We start from the raw sequence: 20,379 nt of genomic DNA on the forward strand, positions 1-20,379 counted from the left end.
ATCATGTTAAATAGGCAATATGGACAAGGACATGTAAATATACGAGTTCTTAAACTCTTCTAGTAATAAGATAATTTTTGTTTATATAATTTTTGCTGATATTGTGCACTTTGAATGGAGTGACCATATTACTACTTAAAGACAAAAACACTGTTAAAATCACCTCCTTTTTAAAAGATTATAGCAGCTTAGTAGACTTTATGACACTCTAAAGAAGACTCTTCTGAAGTATAAATAAAAATTGTATGTTTAATCTGGAAAATCAGGATTCCTCCAGCAGAGTACATTTACAGCAATGTAAAAATTCATTAGCGTTAACAACAGCGCTCTTGAACTGCAGACCCCAAGGCTTTTTGCTGGAGGCCTGACTATGTTGATAACACGACGAAGTTATTTGGATCTTAAAAAATTCATTATAAAATGCAAATGTAAAATATATGTGTTCTGACTTGTTGATGCTACCACACGATCCTCGTTTTATCGCAGCAGGGCATCCATCAACTCCTGAACTGTTAAGGGGACTACATATTGCATATAGCCAGATCCTATACTGAGGTCCACACCCTGGAGGCTAGCTCCTTCCAAGCCTATGGCACTCTTCATGAACCAAAGGGCTTGTGTATTAGTGGAGTGTGTTACAAAAGTGGAGTCTTAAGTGAACGCTCATGGGAGTTTTGCTGCCGGCCATAAGAAGGCCACAACTCCTTTGTGATATGAGTTACTCCGTACGGGGGAAAAGGTGATCTATTTGTGATGAGAGGGATTTATTCCAACACTCTTGGTAGAGCTCTAATTTCACTCTGGAAAAAAGCAGGTGTCATTTTCTTTCAGGCAAATTTCACAAGAAGATAAAAACTGGGAAACAAATATTCAGGAACTCCAGAAAAAAGTAAGTAGATGGCAGTTTTTCTTAGTATCTGTGTAAGCGGACCTATGCCTTTATATAAAAAGAGTGCTTTGAATCTAATGCAAATTTAATAACTCTCATGATAGCAGAAAAGCTGGCAGGCAGGCTGGCTGGCTTCTCAGTGGGATGGGGTTACTGAACCACATTGAGAGTTTTTCTTAGGTTTATACCTTTGTTCCTTAGAAAAATATCGTTTAAAGGATCAATAAATGATTCAGCAGTGTTTTTTTTAAATTTTTAATCCATGGTCAGAAAGACTCAGAAGGTGTCAATAGGCTGTTTATGACCATGATGCATGGCAATAGAGTACACTCCTGCTGATCTACCAAATACAGACTCTAATTTACTACACTGTTTGTGACATGCCTGCTTTATTATTCAAGTAGGGATAAACCACTTGGATAAATCCTGTTCTCTTTGCTGTGCACACGTTAACACTGCCTAAGACTTTATGCTGAAGCTGGGTCTGACCAGATGTAAACTCTGTAGTGGGATTAATTTCACATAAATGTAAGTGTCTAAATGTCACATCCTCTCCACCTCACTGGCATCACTAATGAACCCAGGCCTGTGTTTGGGAGCTCAAGTCCTTGACTGGGACATCACTGTCCTACATGTCACACCAAAACAGAACAAAACCAACAGGTTTTCTTACTAGGTTTTACACCTTTTTCAAGGCATTGCATAAAAGACAACCTTTTTAAAGAACAAAGATTTGCTTGTTCTTTAGTAGAGCTTTAAACTATGCAGAAGAGACTGGAAACGAGAGAGGGACTCGGGCTGGGAGAAGGTGATTCCCTGGGTTGGTGGCGAAAATGAGATCAGAGCCACAACGGAAAGCGCTGGGTCTGAGGGTGAGAGCATGAGGAGCTCGGCACAGGGATGCAGGAGCTGGGCACAGGGCTGCAGAAGTTGCATAGGGATTACGGGCTTGACATGTCCATGAGAGTTGTAGAGGAGGCATGAAAGATCTGATGTCTAGGTTAGGTTACAGGTTTTCAAAGCATACGTGCAAAAAAGGGTGATTTTGTCCAGGGTCATGAAACCACAGAGTGCCCAGAGTGCCCTCTGTAGTAGGAATTGCACTTCAACCCTACTTCTACTGAAATGAAGTTGTGATGGGGGCAACTGAACACAGCTGAATGTGTGCAGCACGTGCTAGCTACTTGCATCTTTTAGATCACATTGGGCCACATATTCATGTTTTTTTATAGGTATGCATGAAATGCTTCAATCTAAGTATTTCTGTCTTTTATGCTGAAGAGGAATATACAATACAGGAACAGAAGTTTGCACTTCACACATGCTTTTGTGAACTCTATGCATAATAGATAGTTCCTTCTTTAATACAGTTGTTTTTTTTTTTTCTCCCTGTCTACAGCACAAAATAACAGACAAAATTCTTCTCATCAAATGCCTGACTGTGCTGGGATGTGTTATTCTTATGTTTTTTCTCAACTCATTTATTCCAGGCATCGACCTAGATCTTGGTAAGTTTCATAGTTTTGTTCTAAGTAAAACAAACACCCCCCCCCAAAAAAAACCAACCCAATAATATTTTTCTGAGTTTGGATCTTTTCAGAAAGCCCTTTCCCATATGTCTCTGACCTCGCAATTCCACCAGGTTAATCAGAACAGCAGTTTCTCAGAACAGGTTTTCAAAACGCAGTCTCGTCCCAGTCACCCCAGGAGGAATAACAGAGAGTGCTCACGACTTCATTTTTCTGCCTTCCCAATACTAACGAGCTGGCTAAACATTACAGAATGAGCAAATTTGACCTTGGCATCATTGCACTGTAGGTTTGATTGAATGACCAAGATGCATTATGGAGATCAGAAAATAATCACTCCATGGAAGAACAAAAAAGTAGTCTGGCATTATTTCTTAAGTATAGATAACTCTTTGTATAACTTCCAGTCTCCATTACTTTATCACTAGAATAAATCAATTCCCAAAATAAAATCAGGAAGGCACTGTATATGTGTGAAATGAAAGTAGCTGTATGCATACTTTCTATGTATATACCTATACATGCGGATTTTTACATAGATGTATATCTGTATGAGGACAGGCTCTGCATATCCTAAAACCAGAACCAAATTAAAGCTCTCATTTAGCTGAAGGACAGTCATAAAACGTACCTGTGCATTGCCCTACAAAAAGTTAAAAATATTTTTTTGGCTGCTGAGCACTTGAAAGTTATGGAATTTCAGATTTATGTTTTTTTTTAATGCAGTCTGAATTCCCCAACTGTGTACATCCATCCCAGTGACTGAAATATGCAACAGTCTTGAAGAGGAATAACTCATAATCAATAAATCATTGATTGAATCATCACATACACAGATACTACATTGAAATCCATTTTTGTTATGCACAATATAGAGCTCGTTATAGCTGTACAATGGTGATCAAGTTGTAAACAAGACCTTCCATATCTGCTGCTGCTCCTTCTGCTGTATGACTGGCTTCTAAAGGTACCAGTAGCAGAAGGTTGTCCTCTCTCCTAGGACCTAGGGAAACACCAGCGTGGCGTATTGCTGGCACCAGTGGGAGGATAGGGGCTCCTGTGTCTGGAGCAACGTGTTTTAATAGGTATAGCTTTGCTGCTAAACACATTTGTTCCAAGGACTGATCCTCAGCCCTCAGGCCTTAGAGGTGCAGCATGGCTTGTGTCCACACTGCTCAGACCTTGTCCCTTCAGAGCAGACTGGCCGTATCGCCACAGTTCAGCAATTGGCCCTGTGTTTCCTCTTAACATTGTATGTATGGGTTAATTAATTTTTAGGTTCTCAGCGAGGGCAGTTTTGTGGCCTAGCAGAGCTGTGTTTTAAGATGATGAGGCTGAGGGCATATGTTGCATTATGCGGTACATGTGATGGAGTTTGGGTGCATGAAGCCACCAGGGATAATGTTGGAGTAACTGTACAGAGCAGAGGGACCCAAACCTGATCCAGACTCACCCATGCTGCTGTTTGGGTGTGGTCCCCAAAATGAATTTTCTCCAGAACTGCACCTTGGTTTATTTTTATCTCAGATGAAACAAGCTGGGTCGTTGCAAAAGAGTCTAGGACCAAAGTAACACTTAGACAAGGGGGATTCTGGGGGACCAGGACCTTGCTGTGGACTTGGGCTAGCAGTTACCTAACAATGTCGATACACCCAGCAAGACCTTGTTGGCTTGCAGTGGAAATCCTGGTGCCCTGGAGCAGCATGAGGTTAGGAAAGGGGCCATGTCAGCCGGGCTTTCTTCCCCATTTCAGCCAGTGCCACAGCCGCTGTGGCAGCTTCCCTGTTCCAGAGTATTTGCCATGGAAATGGGCGATTTCAGCCCATAAAGATATTATTAACTGTTAAGAAGTTAAAAGGTATACCGATGTATTATAATAGCAAAACTGCTATATTACTAAGGTGTAGGACGATGCAGAAATTGAAGACATTTGAAGGCACCTGAAGTCACGGTGGCTAAGAACATAAGGAAGGCGTTCACATCAGCAATTTAAGAAATCAATTTTCACCCTTACTGTTCTGTCTCAGATAAGTGGGCACTGAACCATGCAGGATTTCCTGAATAAAACCCAATATCTGTAAGTGTTTTTGAAAAGTCACAGACAGTCTGTAACTGGTTGCATATGCTCCTGGTAAGATATTCTTTCAAAACTGCAAAGCAGTTGGAGTCAATACTAGAAGAAACAATAACTGATGGTTGTTTTTTGTCCTACTTTATGTCAGTAAAATAAATGAAAACAAATGGCATGGTTGGCAGTGCAGGTTTCTATTATTCACTAGCTGATCTTCAACTGCAACCTTGAGAGTAAATAGGGGCTGTATGTGTTCTGTATAATTTCTCCCTGTTCTGTATTCATTGCAAACCTGTCAGATTAATGAATAAATGTTATTAAAGCATACACATAGTTTCTATTAACAATTAATGGAGCCTGCAAACTTCTAGTGAGATCTCATTGGTGACTCCTGAATTCCGCTATCTTGATGATAGCTGTCACTTATTTACCATTACTGAAGTAGTGCCGCTGTGAGCCTCTATGGATTTTAGTCCTCCAGTGCACGGAAATGAATTTCCTAAAATACAGTACATCTTGTACTCTGGTGGTTTGGGTAAATTTGTTCAATATGTTTTTCTCATAAAAATGAAAGCAGATTGTAGTTCAGTGTTTAATTTTCTACCAGAATAATGTTTTATACAGAGGCTGAAGTGTTAGAAATCTAATAACTTTTAATTGCATTTGGTAGAGTGAATTAGAAAGATTACAGAATTCTTTATCAGTCCCCAGCCTTGATACAATTTTTCCATTATGAACTTGGAATCATTAATATAATTTGAGGGAACTGACATTTTAATTTAAATAATAAAATTTGCATACTTAGCTGCCTTTTAAAATTAAGAACACTTTCCTATTCAGTTTTCTTGTGCCTGTTCGTCAATTTATTTAGTCTAATTCTATGAAATATCTATGTTAATGAAAGATTAGTGCTGAGACTTTAAATAAACAGGTATGGCAAACTTTAAGACTTCTACAGTGCTTTCATTCAGCCCCATGGGATTTTACTTTCTTGATAAAGCATTGATAAATCATCTGAGAAAAGATGACAAAAGATGAAAGTAAAGCCCCTTTAAGGGTTGTACCTGGCTCCTATTTTGACTTCAACTTTTAGACAGGCATGTCTAGAGCTTTGAACTATAATGAGATCCCCTCAAAAAGAGACAAAAGATTTAAAAAGTAAAATAAAGCAAGATTTTGTTGAAATTTAAACTAGATTTCTTTTTTTTAATAGAGGACGCTCAAAGTGACTGGGTCAGAAAGAACACACAAAATCAATTTATAACCTACTTCCTTCTGTTTCTGTGGGGCAGGTTTGGTTTGGTTTGATTTCAGTCAGTTCAATGAGTTGCAGGGCTGCTGTGAACTCCGTGCAGTTCCTTCTAGTATCCATGAAGAGCAACCCGTCACCTCTGTGGCCCTGCTTTTTTCTGCCCCTCTTGGTGGTCTCTGCATGCAATGTAGGCACCCCGCTCCTTGCAGACCCCCTCATTCCTGCTCCCTTCCACTCTGGACAGCTCTTTCCCAGGGCCAGGCTGAGTAGTTTCTGAGGCGGGGGAAGGTCCTCTCCTCCTTTTAGAGGGTTGCAACAGACTGCTGCTCTCATCTTCAAGAAACAAGGTGCAAACCCAAGAGCAAACAAAAGACATATTGCCTGTTTCAGAGAAGAGATATTGTCTCTATTTTGGCTGCAGACTGCTGGAAGCCGGGAAGGTATGCTGGGAGAAATGCAACTGTATGTTTATCTTATTTGTATATTTATTCCCACGTTATTGCCACTACTTTCCCTGTTAGAGACAGGACTCTTGTGTTGGTGAATCTTCGGTATTACCATCTATGGTTGTTCTCATGTTCCTTTGCTGAATTAATTATTTATGCAAGGGGACAGGCAGAGATTTTTGGACTCACTGAATTTTTCCATAATTTAAGACTACTATTTGGTCCAGCCCCAGCAGAAGACAGAGTTTCAAATCCTAAACCTTGAGGGAGCTACCTTGGCTTTTTTTGCTTCTGCAGAGGGGTTATGTCTTCACACTATATCCTGAGCCCATTATGGTATCTTTGGTGCCATGGATGTCTGTGATCCCTCAGACATCAATGTTTAAGCTAATTACCTTCAGCTGCCCTTAAAATGGTCTCCAGAGGAGGTCAATAGTCAATGGAGGTGATCAACAGCTGTGATTCATCAGACCTACTATAAAGGTCTAATTCATTAAATGATTCACCTTACCCTGTGTCACTTCACTCTTTATGTGCCAAAGGGCATCTTCTCAAGCTATACTGAGTTTTAGTCATAGACGCTTAAAAACAAAAAACACAACAGCTAGATGGACATTTGGCTTGGTAATTGATTATTTGGGGATTTCACTTCTAACTAAAATCAACTTTATTAACGAAAGCAGTGTTAGCAAAAAACCCAAACTTATGAACTTTTAAAAAAATCTATGATTTTATTCTTTATCTAACTAACGTGATCACTCTGACCTTTCTGGGTAGTAGGACAAGTTCTATAAATCAGCACTCCACATCACTTCTGTCAAGCAAGCATCCTAGGTCTAAATTTTCCCCGCTGTCCTTTCTCTAAAGCTAAAATCCCTCAATATTTACAGACAAAGGTTATCTTGTTTGATGAGACCTCATTCACATAGTTAAATCTAATTTCTCTTGGAAAACTCTCTCGTTTTCTATATTCACTGTGGTTTAACTTCTGACTGTGGGCTTGGTCTGCAAATTCTGCTGCAGATACTTTTGAGGATCTAAAACTCTCTTTTTGCAATTTATCTTAACTAGTTGTATCTTGCATCATTGAAACATTTTAAAACTGTGACTGAAATAGTGGAAAAGTAAGGAAACAATTGTTTTCATTTAATATAAACTGACTTCTGTTTGTTTGGTAGGCCATGTTATGCAGAGCTGCTTTTTATTTTGTTGCCAGGCCATTAAAAAAGAAATGTGTTCAGTTGCTGTAGATACAAAAGTCTCCTGTTGTATTGTCACTCCTTTGGATACCAGTTGTCATATTTTCTGACTCATTTCCATAATTTACAGAAAAATTGTTGAAATTCACATGAGAAATTAAATACCTTAATTGGAAAGGGCTTCAGCAGAACAAAACCCCCTAAATTATGTCTACAGAGAATGTTATGCAAATTATAGGAAAAATTTTGTCTTAACCTGCAGAGAGGAGTGACACCTCAACTTCAGGGAAGTGGACAAGATCTGAAGTTTCTCCCATATAATTTCTCTTGATTTTCATCCTGCTTTTTTTTTAAGTGGACATGCACAATTTTCAGCTTACACTGTAATTTACATAGTTGAACCAATAATTATAATAGAGTTGGAATTGAGTGGCACTTGTCTGGTAGCTTGCTTAGTGATGAAGAAAGGGCTGCACTGCCCTAGAGAGCTTCATAAACTTGCTTAAATTTGCTATTGAATCACGGAATGTCAGAAGTTCCATGTCAATATTTATTTGGCTCAGAAACACTGAAGCTAGTTCTCCATTACTGCAACCTACTAAGGTTTTAACAACTAACTTCATCCATTTTCTTTCCTGCAACATTTTCAATAAGGAAATCGCTGCAGCAATGATTCTTCTCTAACAACTTTGAGACAGATCCGCAGAGTCAGTATGTGTAAAACTTGCGTGAGAGTTAGCAGTGCTGTAACCAATGACAGAAACCTTAAACTTAAGAGATCTTTGACTAAACGATTTAATGCTACAAGCTAAAGAAGAACTAATATTGCACAAGTGAAATAAACGTAGTCTGTGAGGTTTTGTTCTGAATGTGCAGCCTAGGAAGCTGCCTAAGAAGAACTCTAATACACTTTTCCCCCCAGCTTTTTTCTGGGCCCTGGGGCAGAGTATGTATGTGCATTTGAACTTGTGCTAAGAGGTTTCTTTAGAATGGTGAAAATGTTTTTAAACTTGAACCACGCCCCCCTCCCCCCCCCCGCCCCCAGCTCGGTGACAAAGATCCTGCCTCACAGTGTGCAACAGAACTTCTCAGGTCCAAAAGATTTATAAATGGTCATGGAGAAGGAGCACAGGGCTGAGAAGGTGTGGACAAATCCCATTAGTCTGAAAGGAGTGTTAACATAGAAGCGTCCATAAAGGTCTTATTTTTACACTTTAAAATGTTATTCTGGAACTTTTTTCTCATCTGCTATCAGTGATAAATAGATTAAACCATGTTATGCTACTATCCTGTATGATGGTGGAGTTGTATAAATCTGACACTGTTTACAAACAATAAAATTATAGGTGCAGAAACAAACAAACTTGGGTCTAAAAATTTAAGTGTTTGTACCCATAGAAAGGGAGAAAAAAAAGAAAGTGTTCATATTTTGGACATGTTTGGTCTCTGGTTAGTTTGTGCAATAGTTAAAATGAAAGGTTCATTATAGAGCTACTCAATGTTACTGAGGAGTTACTTTATAAAATGTTTGAAAAAACAGATCAATTTAATAAGCTGGTGTATAATTGTTCAGTGCTTAAGAAAACAGAAAATCCTAGTGAGACAGACAGCTATTAAGCTATAAAAACTGGTGAATGACATAGATTTAAGAAAGCATAGGCTTAATGCCAAAAGCCACATTGTTAAGTTTAGCACATCTCATATTTCACATCTTAGATCACCATATCCTCGTTATAAAAAGTGCACATTTGTGCTTTCATTTGTCACTGAATCTAACATTTATTTCCAGATTATCTAGGGTCTGTGATATTAATCAGTTTTAGCTGAGGAGAGCTTGTAGATATTGACTGCTAAGTAATAGCTCAAATGATACTGAATTATCAACTGTATTTAAAGATGTCACAGCCAATATTTTCTTTTCCTCATCTTTTTTTTTCTCCTTGTATTTATATTTTATTTTATTACTTTGTAAAGCTTTTCAACATGGCTTGGTAAATTAAGGAACCAGATGCAAAGCCTGGGAAGCAACATTTATGGACCTTTTCTATACAGCTAAAAATATCAGCTTGAATAATCTGTGGTTGCCTGGAAACTCCTTCACACATTTCAGTAAAGTAGATGGTTTTGGACCCCAAAACATTTGGATTAGGGATGCCTTCTCTGTATATGGCAGTAAGCTCCCGCTTTCAAAGTATCAGTGGTGATGTTATGCTTGTGATATTGTGAGCAAAAAGGGGAACATTCCTTATACCTGGAGCTAAGAATTTATTGTTAGTCTAATTAAAAGTTGTATCAGTGTAAACAAAACACAACAAATAGTTATTATTAGTTCTTTTATGATAATACTAACACTAACAGTCCAAATAATCTAATTAATGCAAAACTCATTAACAATATACAGTTCAAACTGTTGTAAAAAAAAAAAAAAAAAGACAAGGAAAAAAAACCCCAAAATATTTCCAGTATCTCCCCCTTATATTCTGATGTTAGGGTCACCCTTTGATGCTCTGCAGGGTGCTAAGGTTCACAGATTTAGGCTGGGAGGAGTCACAACAAAGTGTTGATGTTTTCAGGTCTGTGCTGGGATGAGCATGATAGGGATGTCTTCCTCCTCTTTACCAGGAGATGAATAGTGTTCACGTTGATGGTTTTTTCCTCCCTGTGCTTGGGTCCACTTGAGCCCATTTTTATACATTTTCTAAAGCTTTACAATTAGCTTTTTCGAATTTGGTCTTCAGCTCTGCATTATACCAAATTTTATCATATGTAGTGTGTTGTATGTATATTACATACTTGTGCTTTTTTGTTACCCCTAAAAGGGGTTTTGACCACCTCCTTAGTTTGCTCTGTCATCTATAACTAACCACTGTTGAGCTGCTGATAAACCTCTGGGGCCTTTGGTATCATCCTATGCATCCCTTTTTAGCAATTACTCATCCTGTGCACTCTTGTCGTGGCAACTTCTTTCTTCTCTTACTGTTTTCCGTTAACGCTCCACCTACATGAAGCTGTGACACTGCTTTCCATGACTAAAGCAGTTTCTTTAGTTCCTGACCTGATAATGCTAAACAGAGCAACAAATTGTGGTATCTGAGAAGAGTGTCCAGCCTAATGTAGTAAGATATAGTAAGATTAGAGCCATGCTTTTAGGCACTCCTCGTTGAAAGTCCTCAAGCCTTTCTGGAGACCCTTCCAGGTCCTTACAGTTGTGCTTGCAGGGGCTGATCTGCGGCCCTTTTACCCAGGTGGTATGAGATACAACTGGCAGTGGAGTTTGGTATATGTTTCCTCATTTAGTGCTCTTTGCCCCCCTGCTCTTGCTTCATTCGTCTACTATTTTATCTCTTCTGGCATGCGGTAGTGGTGGTTTGTCTAGTACTTTTACACTGACATCAAGAAGAGCACTGCATGGGACTGACCTGCTGGCCTCTGAGTATGTAGTATGGAGCTTTGATTACACCATGAGGATACGAACTGTTATTTTAAAATGAGAATGGCCATAACTATATTTAAGAGACTTAGTGTATCTTTGATTCATAGTGATGTTGAAAAAATTCCTGGTACAGTGTATATGAATATGAGTTAAAAATAAATTTGACAATTATTTTTTTATAATGGGAATGTTGGAATGGAGCTAAACTGATGCGGTCAGCATTGACTCAGACTCAGAAAGTCTTGTCCAGATCTTAGTTATTCCTCCTTCTCAGCATAACACTTGAAAAGAAGAAAAATCTGCTTTCCATGATCCTTGCAGTCTTAATTTCTTTTAGGATAGTTTTCAAAAAATTCTGCCCTTGAAATTATGCAGTCATCTTTACAGACATGTAAATATCCTCTGTCCTTGCAGCTGCCCATACACTTGACGAGAAAAAACAAGAGTCAGTAACAGTTATATCTGCTAGTGCAGCTTTTGTGCTTTATTGCTTACTTCTAGAAAAGTTGACCTTTCCTCTATCTTGATATTTGCATCTTCTCAAATGATTTTTGGTTCACAAGAGTCAATGAGGCTATGGCAATAGAGCGTGTTTGTTTGCAGTGACCTTTACCAAGATAACTCTGTAAATTTTTTAGACTTATGGATTGTGCAATATACACAACTATATATCTGTCAACACATCTTCCCTGTAGATGCAGTGCTTAGCAATAGCAATCTCTAACCAGGGTTTCTTTCTTACAGTGTTCTATCTTGAAAGCCACCCTATCTCATCTATGAAATTGCATTTAGAGAATTAACAAAGTTAGGTGTTGACATTGTGATACAACGGTGAATGTTATTTCTGCATTCTGACCTCATGGTATTGCAGCTGTACAACAAAGTCCAGCCCATCCTTTCCTAATGCACGCGTGCTGATCTGTGATTACAGAGCAGCTAGTCCTCTGCCTCCTTGTTTTATGCTACTCTTCTGGTTTTTAACGTCACAGTTACCTTCTATCAGCATGGGTTTCTGTTTCTTTTGCCTTGTGTGGGGTTATAGTTTCCACTAACTCTTTTCATGTTCTTTTAATCCTCTTGTATTGTACCAAGCATTTCCTGTTGTGGTGCAAGCTGTCCTGGACTGTCACCATGACAGTTCAATCCCCAAGGAGTAGCCTTAAACTGTGGTGCTACAAATAGCACAAAACAACTGAAAATGATTTCTATGAAGCTAAGTCTATGAAGAGACTGCTCAAAAGACCAGCACATTGCTTTGTAAGTGGGCAACTTTATAAAAAAAAGAATATTAAAGATAAAACAGTGCTTATCAGTTGACAGCAAGTATTACTTATAAACATTCAGCATGATTTCAGAATGTATATTTTCTGGGATGCCTGATAAAATAAAATAAAAAATTACAGAAACTGAAATACAGGACATTTTCATTCACATTCAGAACTACTGATGAAACATATTCCACGAGTAGAGCAAGCACTACTGGAAATAATGTCCTTGATTTAACTTTTTCACCCCAATATTTCTATATGCTTGTATAAGAGAATAATTGAGTGTATGCTTTGCATAGCGTTACAACTACACCATAGCATATGAAGGACAAAAAAGCAAACCAAGGAATTAATTCCCTGCTTCCCATCGGCAGGCAGGTGTTCAGCCATCTCCAGGAAAGCAGGGCTCCATCACGCCTAACGGTGACTTGGGAAGGCAAAATGCTGTAACTCCAAACGTCCCCCCCTTCCTTCTTCTTCCCCCAGCTTTATATATTGAGCATGACGTCATATAGTATGGGATACCCCTTTGGTCAGTTGGGGTCAGCTGTCCTGGCTGTGTCCCCTCCCAGCTCCTTGTGCACCCCCAGCCCACTCGCTGGTGGGGTGGGGTGAGAGGCAGAAAAGGCCTCGACTCTGTGTAAGCACTGCTCAGCAGTAACGAAAACATCCCTGTGTTATCAACTCTATTTCCAGCACAAATCCAAAACATAGCCCCATACTAGCTACTGTGAAGAAAATTAACTCCATCCCAGCCAAAACCAGCACAACATCCTTAAGCTAAATTTTGAGGGGTTGTGGAGTTCATCAGATTTCTGATTACGCTGTTGGAACACAGTGATGGACTTTACTTCCTCATATATTCAATAACTTGCTGTGTAAACAATTATTCAAAGGCAAGCACCAAAGATGTTTTAATTGGTAAGTCTGTAAGGGACATTGTGGGCTAAAAGGATTTCTGCAGTTCACAGAAAGTTGCTTTGGCCATTTAGACAAACAGAGAATTGTTAAGAACACAGAAAATGAGTATCATACTTTGCTCAGTGACAAATGTCTAAAAAATCAGTGTGTCCATCCCATTGTCTGCAGATAGGTGTATTATATTTTCATCTGGCAGAAGCTGGTCTAGCTGATTTTTAAAAAAACTCTACTTATTTCACAACCACTATAAATATGTGACTCTGAATATTGTGTAGCCTGAATCTTCGTTGCTGCCCTCTGGAGCAACCCGAAGATTTGCCAGGACCCCTTTAATCTTCTTGTCTTTGCTAAATATCTAATATTTAGCTAAATATAGTTAAATATCCTGAATTCTTTAAATTTTTCCTCAAAAGTCAACTTTTCAGACTGTTGATTGTGCTTACTTCTCTGCCTTGGATTTCCTAAAGGGAACGCATCTTACTTAAACTATATCTTCTCAGGGTTTACCAGGGATGAAGAGAGCAGAGATTGCTTCACAGGATTTATCACTTATAGTCCTGGTTCTGTATTTCAGTGGGCCATTAGGTTCAGTTGTGATCCACTGTATTTGTTGAGTGTTTTCTGCAGGACTGTTAAGCATCCAATTGCTTCCCACCCTGGATTTGTACAGTTTTAACTCTTCCTACCTAAATGTAGTACCCCATGCCTGTCTTTCTTGAACAGCATGCTGTTTTGCCCAGGCCAGCATTGAGATCGTGCAATGTTATCCTGGCTTTGGTTTTCAGTGCAAATGTCTCAAGTGCCATTCCAGTTTCCACAAAAGTGAAATTTCTGTGTACCCCTAGTGTTCATAAATACATTATTTCAAATTCTGTGCACGTAAAGTGAACATACAGTGTCTACATGTTCACATTGTTAGGAGGAAGCTTATTATGCTTTTCAGCTGGTAGTAGGTCAGACAAAATTACTTTTACTAAGGAATACGAATTTTTCTTAATGAGCATTTGAAAGGTCTACAGATTACACAATAATTTTTTTCTTTCTTTCTCTTTCACCTACCTTCCTCCCACATATGCTAGAATTCTATTTGATTCTATTAGATTGTTTTCTGTTTTCAAGTCCTTCTGCTTGATTATTTCAAAATAAGTTTTTTTTGAGTAGGATTGCAATTGTATTCTGCTCATCATGAGCTATTTATTGTTCCAAAGGTGGTTTTCCTTACTGGGTAAAGTGTATGAGAAAAGCAAAGCACTCAAGCTATTTCTACGGTACCTTTTTTCTGGTCCCAAGCAGAAGACATGGGAATCTTTTCTATGAAGAATGCATTATAAATTTGCAAGGTGCATTTTATAATAAAGTTTCATTTTATTTTTCCTAAAATAAATAGAAACTGTTGCTGTCTTCAACAGGTACCATGTCAGTGCAGAAATGGAATTTAGATTCAGTTTCTCTCCATGTTCTATTTCCAGAACATCAATTGTTGGGAAACAGAGGCACTAAAAGGCAGTAAAGGAAGTGGTCTGTGGAACTATAAGTGGGCTTTGCTTTCACTATAGTAATGAGAAGTTATTTTTTGAAATTATTTCTATTTATCTTCCTCCTGGCTATCTTTTGTGGTCCAGTGAGCCAGAAAATAAATGCACAGAGAAGTCAGCCTTTAATGTATCCTAGTACATTCAATTCTTCAAAAAGGAAGGAATAGCTTCAAATTGAATCCAGGGCAAATGCAAAGCTACCCAAATATATAAACCACTGATATAGTATGTTCATGGTCATGAACGTATGTAGAAGGGCCTTGGAAAAGCCTTAGAAAACCTGCCTGCTTAGAAAGGCAGGCTGCCACGTGTTCGTTAACTTTGTAGTTAACTTTGACAAACTGTTCAGCAGAGAGCAGTCAGTCAAGCAGTTATGGCATACACTAACTACTGTGGCCTTCAGGCTTCAGAAGAAGACATTACTCTCATCCAGCTGCAGGATGCTTGCAGTCAAACGCAGTACTAAAAGGCATCATGAACAGAGATCTTGCGTGAAGTCCCCCAAACTCCTTGAGAGACTTCCTCCTTCCTCTCCCCTTCTCCGCGCTCCCATCCTGTGCCTTTCTTCTGAGAGATGGGTACTGGTATCTCCTCTTTGCAGGCATAGCAAGGAACGCAAATATACTCTGAAGAGACTGTGCGTGTAGACTGAAATAAGCTCTGTGCAGCCAGAACTGGCAGCTGACGTGTTTGAGCCTCCGGAGAGCTGTACTTGCTGGAGCAGTGCAGGAGGACACACCCCTTGCCCGTCCGTGTTCCCAGGGGACAATATTGTAAGGCAGGGCACTGTTCTCTCATGCAAAGCTGCGTGTGTGGAGCTAACACATGCTGGTAACGCTTACGGTGCTAGAAACTGCCTGGCTCTATCCACCTCTTGTGCAATTCAATTATATTTCATTAGCTTTAGCAAATAATTGTTATCTCCATATAGCATGTTCAAGTTGATTTGTTTTCCTTGGAGGCAGGAGGGTAGAAATAATGCCGAGATACTACCACAGATCGTTCCAGAACTATTGAGAAATTACTGTTCTTTAATTCTTCAATTTGTTGTACTTACATACAAAATGTATGTGACAAAATATAATGTTGTAACTTACATTTATACAAAATAGCAGTAAAATTCTGCTACTAAGCTCCTGATCTGCACACATCTACGTCCCCTTGCAGTATTCCTCTAACAGAAATTGCCATCATCTTTATTTATTTAAGGTGGAGTTGGATCCACTGTTCTTTACTGGAATTCAGAGAACAGCCAAGATGACAGTCAGAAGAAAATTAGTCAGTAATTAGTCCATAATCCCTTTCTTTGTGTTCAGAGAAAATAACTATTTAATTTGCATGGACAGATTCACTTTTTTTTTTGGAAAAACAGTAAATCGACTATGCTAGCAAAAAGGCGTGGTAGACAGGAACTGACAGTTCTCTCCTCACTTTCTTTTGCTACTTCGGGAACTCTGAGAGCACTCCTGTCCCTGTGGTTTGTAACCGTTTTTGCAAAGTCTATAGACATTCCCAGAGTCTGGTGCACAAAAGAAATTCGCATGTTTTCAGTTTATGCCAGAATCCAGCATTCATCCTAAGCAGTACAGAATATTACCACTCTTAGACCAGTTCCTGGAGTCTCTTTCCAGTGCGTGGTAAAAATGTCACCCTTCACAAGAAAATTTGGGACCAGCTATTTCCATCTTGCTCTCTTTTGTGGTTGTCTTTGCCCTCCTCCTCCCCTGCAGTATGATGCTCATGCACAAGCTATTTTTGACCACGCACTCTGATTAGATCACTGTGACCAAAGTAGGGAACAGACTTGCTCAGCTTGCAGCATGACAGAGTTTCTGTCTTTGGAGAGCTGGCTGTGAGACATGGTTTTTGGATCCAGTGAGGCACTCAGATCATATTTTAATCAAAATCTGTATTGGGAATAATGTAGGAGCTGAAGCTAAGAAATTTGGAATACAAAATTCCTTCAGTTTTCGGCTCTCTGCTTAGCTTTGGCTTTGTTTCCACATATATGGTGGTATTTCTGCTGACAAACCATTAAATTTCCTAGTCCTTCATACCTGTTTTTTTACAAGGATTTCCCTGCATCTCCCTGTAAGTTAGGTTTGCACCAGGCTAAAGAAAAAATCTTGTAAGAGCCGCTTATCAAGGATAAGACCAGAGCAAGACCAGAGTGATCAGCTGTGTCAGAGCTTTTCAAGAAGAAAGATCATGGCGAGAAGCTTGGGGAAGGGAAAAGTCATTTGTAGTGCTGGAAAACATGGTTTCAGCCAAGAGGAGAGGACAGAAGCCAGGTTAGGGACATCAAGAATAGAGCTGAATCAGGGAGATAGCACTTGGAGATGCCTGAGAGGAAAGAAATCGGTCATCGGCTGAAGAGTTGATGTCACAGAGAGTGTTTTGTTTCTGGAGCCAAAAAATGCAAGAGTACGATTTCACTGCTGTGCAAATGTGACAGCAGAAAATAAAACCACCTCGAAGCATGAAAGCCAGAGCTAGTATCAAGCTAGCTGGTTTAGCTCTCCTTACCAAACAGACCAGCCACAGTAACTCCTGAGCTGCTGGTTTCGGCTTTTGGACAGGTCTGGTTGCCTCACTGCAATATTTTCAGCAGATGTTCCTTACTGATCACAGTTAATCTGAAATTCTCATTTAAAGAGTATAGTATGTCACTGAAAGCTCCTAAAATGTACTTGAGAGAGCAAAATGCATTCTTTGATTAGGGAATATTTATGTGACACTGTATAGTTTTTTTAAAAAAAATATTTAATGTTTACAGCTTCATGAACAGGAGCACCTTTGGTCTCTTTATTTCTTTTATATTTAAATAGGATTTAAATGGGATATAGCTTGATTTTAAACTGTTGGATGTTTTTGGATCTGTTTCCTCTTTTAACCTACCAGAAAAACACTTACTCACAAGCTGTAAATTGAATGGCCTAAACTTTTATGAATCAGTCTTCTATCTTTGAATTTTCTTATAACTGCGGTTCTTGAAGACTTTTGGAGAAGGTTCACTTTATTCATCTATTTGCTTTGTAACAGGGGCCTATTGTCCCTAAGTTACACTTATGATTTGATTATAAATTTGTGACTTAAAGCTGTTTGCCAGCAAAGATTGTTATTCTTCTTTCTTCCTCACTTTTTTGCAATTTTGTGAATCCATCACTTTCCAACTCTGAATATATGAAATAGCATAAGTTGTATGAAATAGTCACAGCAAGGAGAGAAATAACTTGAAGAGCTGGGGGGCTTTATTTCCATGTGTCGTGGTTTAACCCCAACCGGCAACTAAGCCCCACCCAGTCGCTTGCTCACTTCCTCCAGTGGGATGGGGAAGAGAATCAGAAGGGTAAAAGTGAGAAAACTCATGGGTTGAGATAAAGACAGTTTAATAGGTAAAGCAAAAGCCATGTATGCAAGCAAAGCAAAACAAGGAATTCATTCCCTACTTCCCATCGGCAGGCAGGTGTTCAGCCATCTCCAGGAAAGCAGGGCTCCATCTGCTCCAGCCTAACGGTGACTTGGGAAGACAAAATGCTGTAACTCCAAACGTCCCCCCCTTCCTTCTTCTTCCCCCAGCTTTATATATTGAGCATGACATCATATAGTATGGGATATCCCTTTGGTCAGTTGGGGTCAGCTGTCCCGGCTGTGTCCTCTCCCAGCTCCTTGTGCACCCCCAGCCCACTCGCTGGTGGGGTGGGGTGAGAGGCAGAAAAGGCCTCGACTCTGTGTAAGCGCTGCTCAGCAGTAATGAAAACATCCCTGTGTTACAAACACTGTTTCCAGCACAAATCCAAAACATAACCCCATACTAGCTACTATGAAGAAAATTAACTCTACCCCAGCCAAAACCAGCACCATGCCATTAAAAAAACCTTAAATTATGTATCTTATTTTTTTAGTATTAAAAAAAAATTATCTGCTATTTAGGAAAAAATAGAGAAGGCAGACAGAAAGACGAACATCATTCTGAGGAAAAAAACACCCAATCCCCTTCTGTTTCATGTCTGAAATGCCATTCCTTTGTTTAAGATAAATGTGTCAGAGGAATCAAACAGCTGCAGAAAGCATTTTAACTGTGCAGGGAGAAAGTGAGCCTTGCTCAGACAGGAGGTTCGCTGATTACGTTCTCTGGCTGATTGTGCATTTGATTTGCATTTTCTCTCAATCAGTTACCAAAATATGTGTCTTGCAACACTTCAGGATGTATAGAGGGATCCTGTCTGGAAAGAGCCTGTTTTGCTATTTAAAGTCAGTCCTTCTTCTGTTTTAAAGAGCTTTTTCCTTCCTCTGTTTATCTTCCAGAGCACATAGCCAGGGAGTCTTCAAGGGCCTGAAAAACGCCATACCGTAACTTTTACGTTGGTGGCACATAACAAGTCTGTGAAGTGTAAAGTGTTGTTCTCTCTTTTTCTAATGCAGGCTGGATTGCCATGTTGGGAGCCATTTGGCTGCTAGTGCTGGCAGACATCCATGATTTTGAGATGATATTGAACAGAGTTGAGTGGGCAACCCTCCTTTTCTTTGCAGCATTGTTTGTTCTCATGGAGGTAAGATTCTCTGATTTCTAAAGCCTGAAGAGTTACAACTGACTTAAAATGTGAATTATGTTCCTGGGCAGAGGCCTCGTGTAGATTCAATCCCACTGGAATATTGAAGATTGAGTGTAGTCATGGTAGTACAGAGAGAAATTACAGAGTGGTGGAAGTTGGCTGGACCTCTTTGGGTCCAAGCTAATTTTTCACTGTAAGCTTGGTCTCACTCTCTCTTTCTGCTACATTTGCTGAATGTATCTGACACAATCATTTTTATATAAGTGGAATTTTAGTTTCCAGGGTTGTCGGGGCAGTCTCTGTGTGCACATGGTTTATATGTATTTGTGTTTCTTTTGCAATTATTTAGACAAATGATAGGAAAAATAAAAGAAAAAGAATAAACCAGAGTTGAAAAATGCTCCTAATGCTGTCTGCTACATTCTGGCAACCAAATGGCCTAAGAGAGTTCATGGGAATATGGTTTGAAAGGATAATATCACTCAATTTTTGTTTGCAATTGTAATTTTAAAAGATATTTGGTTGGTACTTGAAATGCCTCATATCTTGCTGTGTAGTTTCTTTGTGTTTGTCTGCTTGACTATTTAAAACAGTCCAGCCATGTTTGTATCTCACTTTATTTACAGTTTGGTGCTTTTGTATAGCCTGAGAGGATTTATTTTTACCCCAAATGTTTGGATAATTCTTTATATGAATACTCACATTTACTCGTCAATTAGGCTTCTGTGCATTCCCTAGAATGCAATTTTTCAGTTGTTATTGCTTGGGTTTAAATGTTGTAGAAACATGACTGACAAAACCCAAGTGGCACTGGCACTGCTATGGCTAGTGAATTGTCGGAGTGAGCAGCCTGGGAAAAGCCTATAAAACCAAATTTGCTCACACAGCCTCCTTCCTCGCCCCGTCCCCCAGTAACTGCAAAGAGCCCAAGAATTTGTAAATTGTGATCTATTAAAAAAAAGTCACCAACAGTAAAAGGGACAAAATTTGAAGCAAATACAAACAGGGAATAATTCAACTAACTCTAATTAATGCCAAACTGAAAGTTAAAATCTGAGAAGATGAATGGAAACTCTGATTATCGTTAGGCGGCTTGTTTGTGAGCTAGTAGGTCTAAAATTCATCAGGAAGTGTTGATTTATTGTACACTCATTAGTACAGGCAATTTTTAGTTCTCTACACTATCGGGCTCTATATATCCTTTCATTTTCTAGCTCTTATAGGGAATCCATATTGAAGCCATGTTTATTTTGTCTGCTGCTGCTGTAACAGTTTATTAT

The 20,379-nt window shown here is 39.2% G+C and overlaps 1 protein-coding gene across 1 annotated transcript in view; it reads left to right on the forward strand.

Annotated features, from left to right (window-relative positions):
• Positions 1–20,379, forward strand: part of OCA2 (OCA2 melanosomal transmembrane protein) — a 192,438-nt gene that overhangs the window by 89,564 nt on the left and 82,495 nt on the right. Inside the window, exons 16-18 of the mRNA XM_075136354.1 lie at positions 832–889; positions 2,289–2,397; positions 18,969–19,096. Coding sequence (XP_074992455.1) covers positions 832–889; positions 2,289–2,397; positions 18,969–19,096 — 295 coding nt within the window. The remainder of the gene's footprint in view (positions 1–831; positions 890–2,288; positions 2,398–18,968; positions 19,097–20,379) is intronic.

The sequence above is a fragment of the Calonectris borealis genome, chromosome 1 (genome assembly GCF_964195595.1).
Source record: "Calonectris borealis chromosome 1, bCalBor7.hap1.2, whole genome shotgun sequence".
Taxonomy (NCBI): domain Eukaryota; kingdom Metazoa; phylum Chordata; class Aves; order Procellariiformes; family Procellariidae; genus Calonectris; species Calonectris borealis.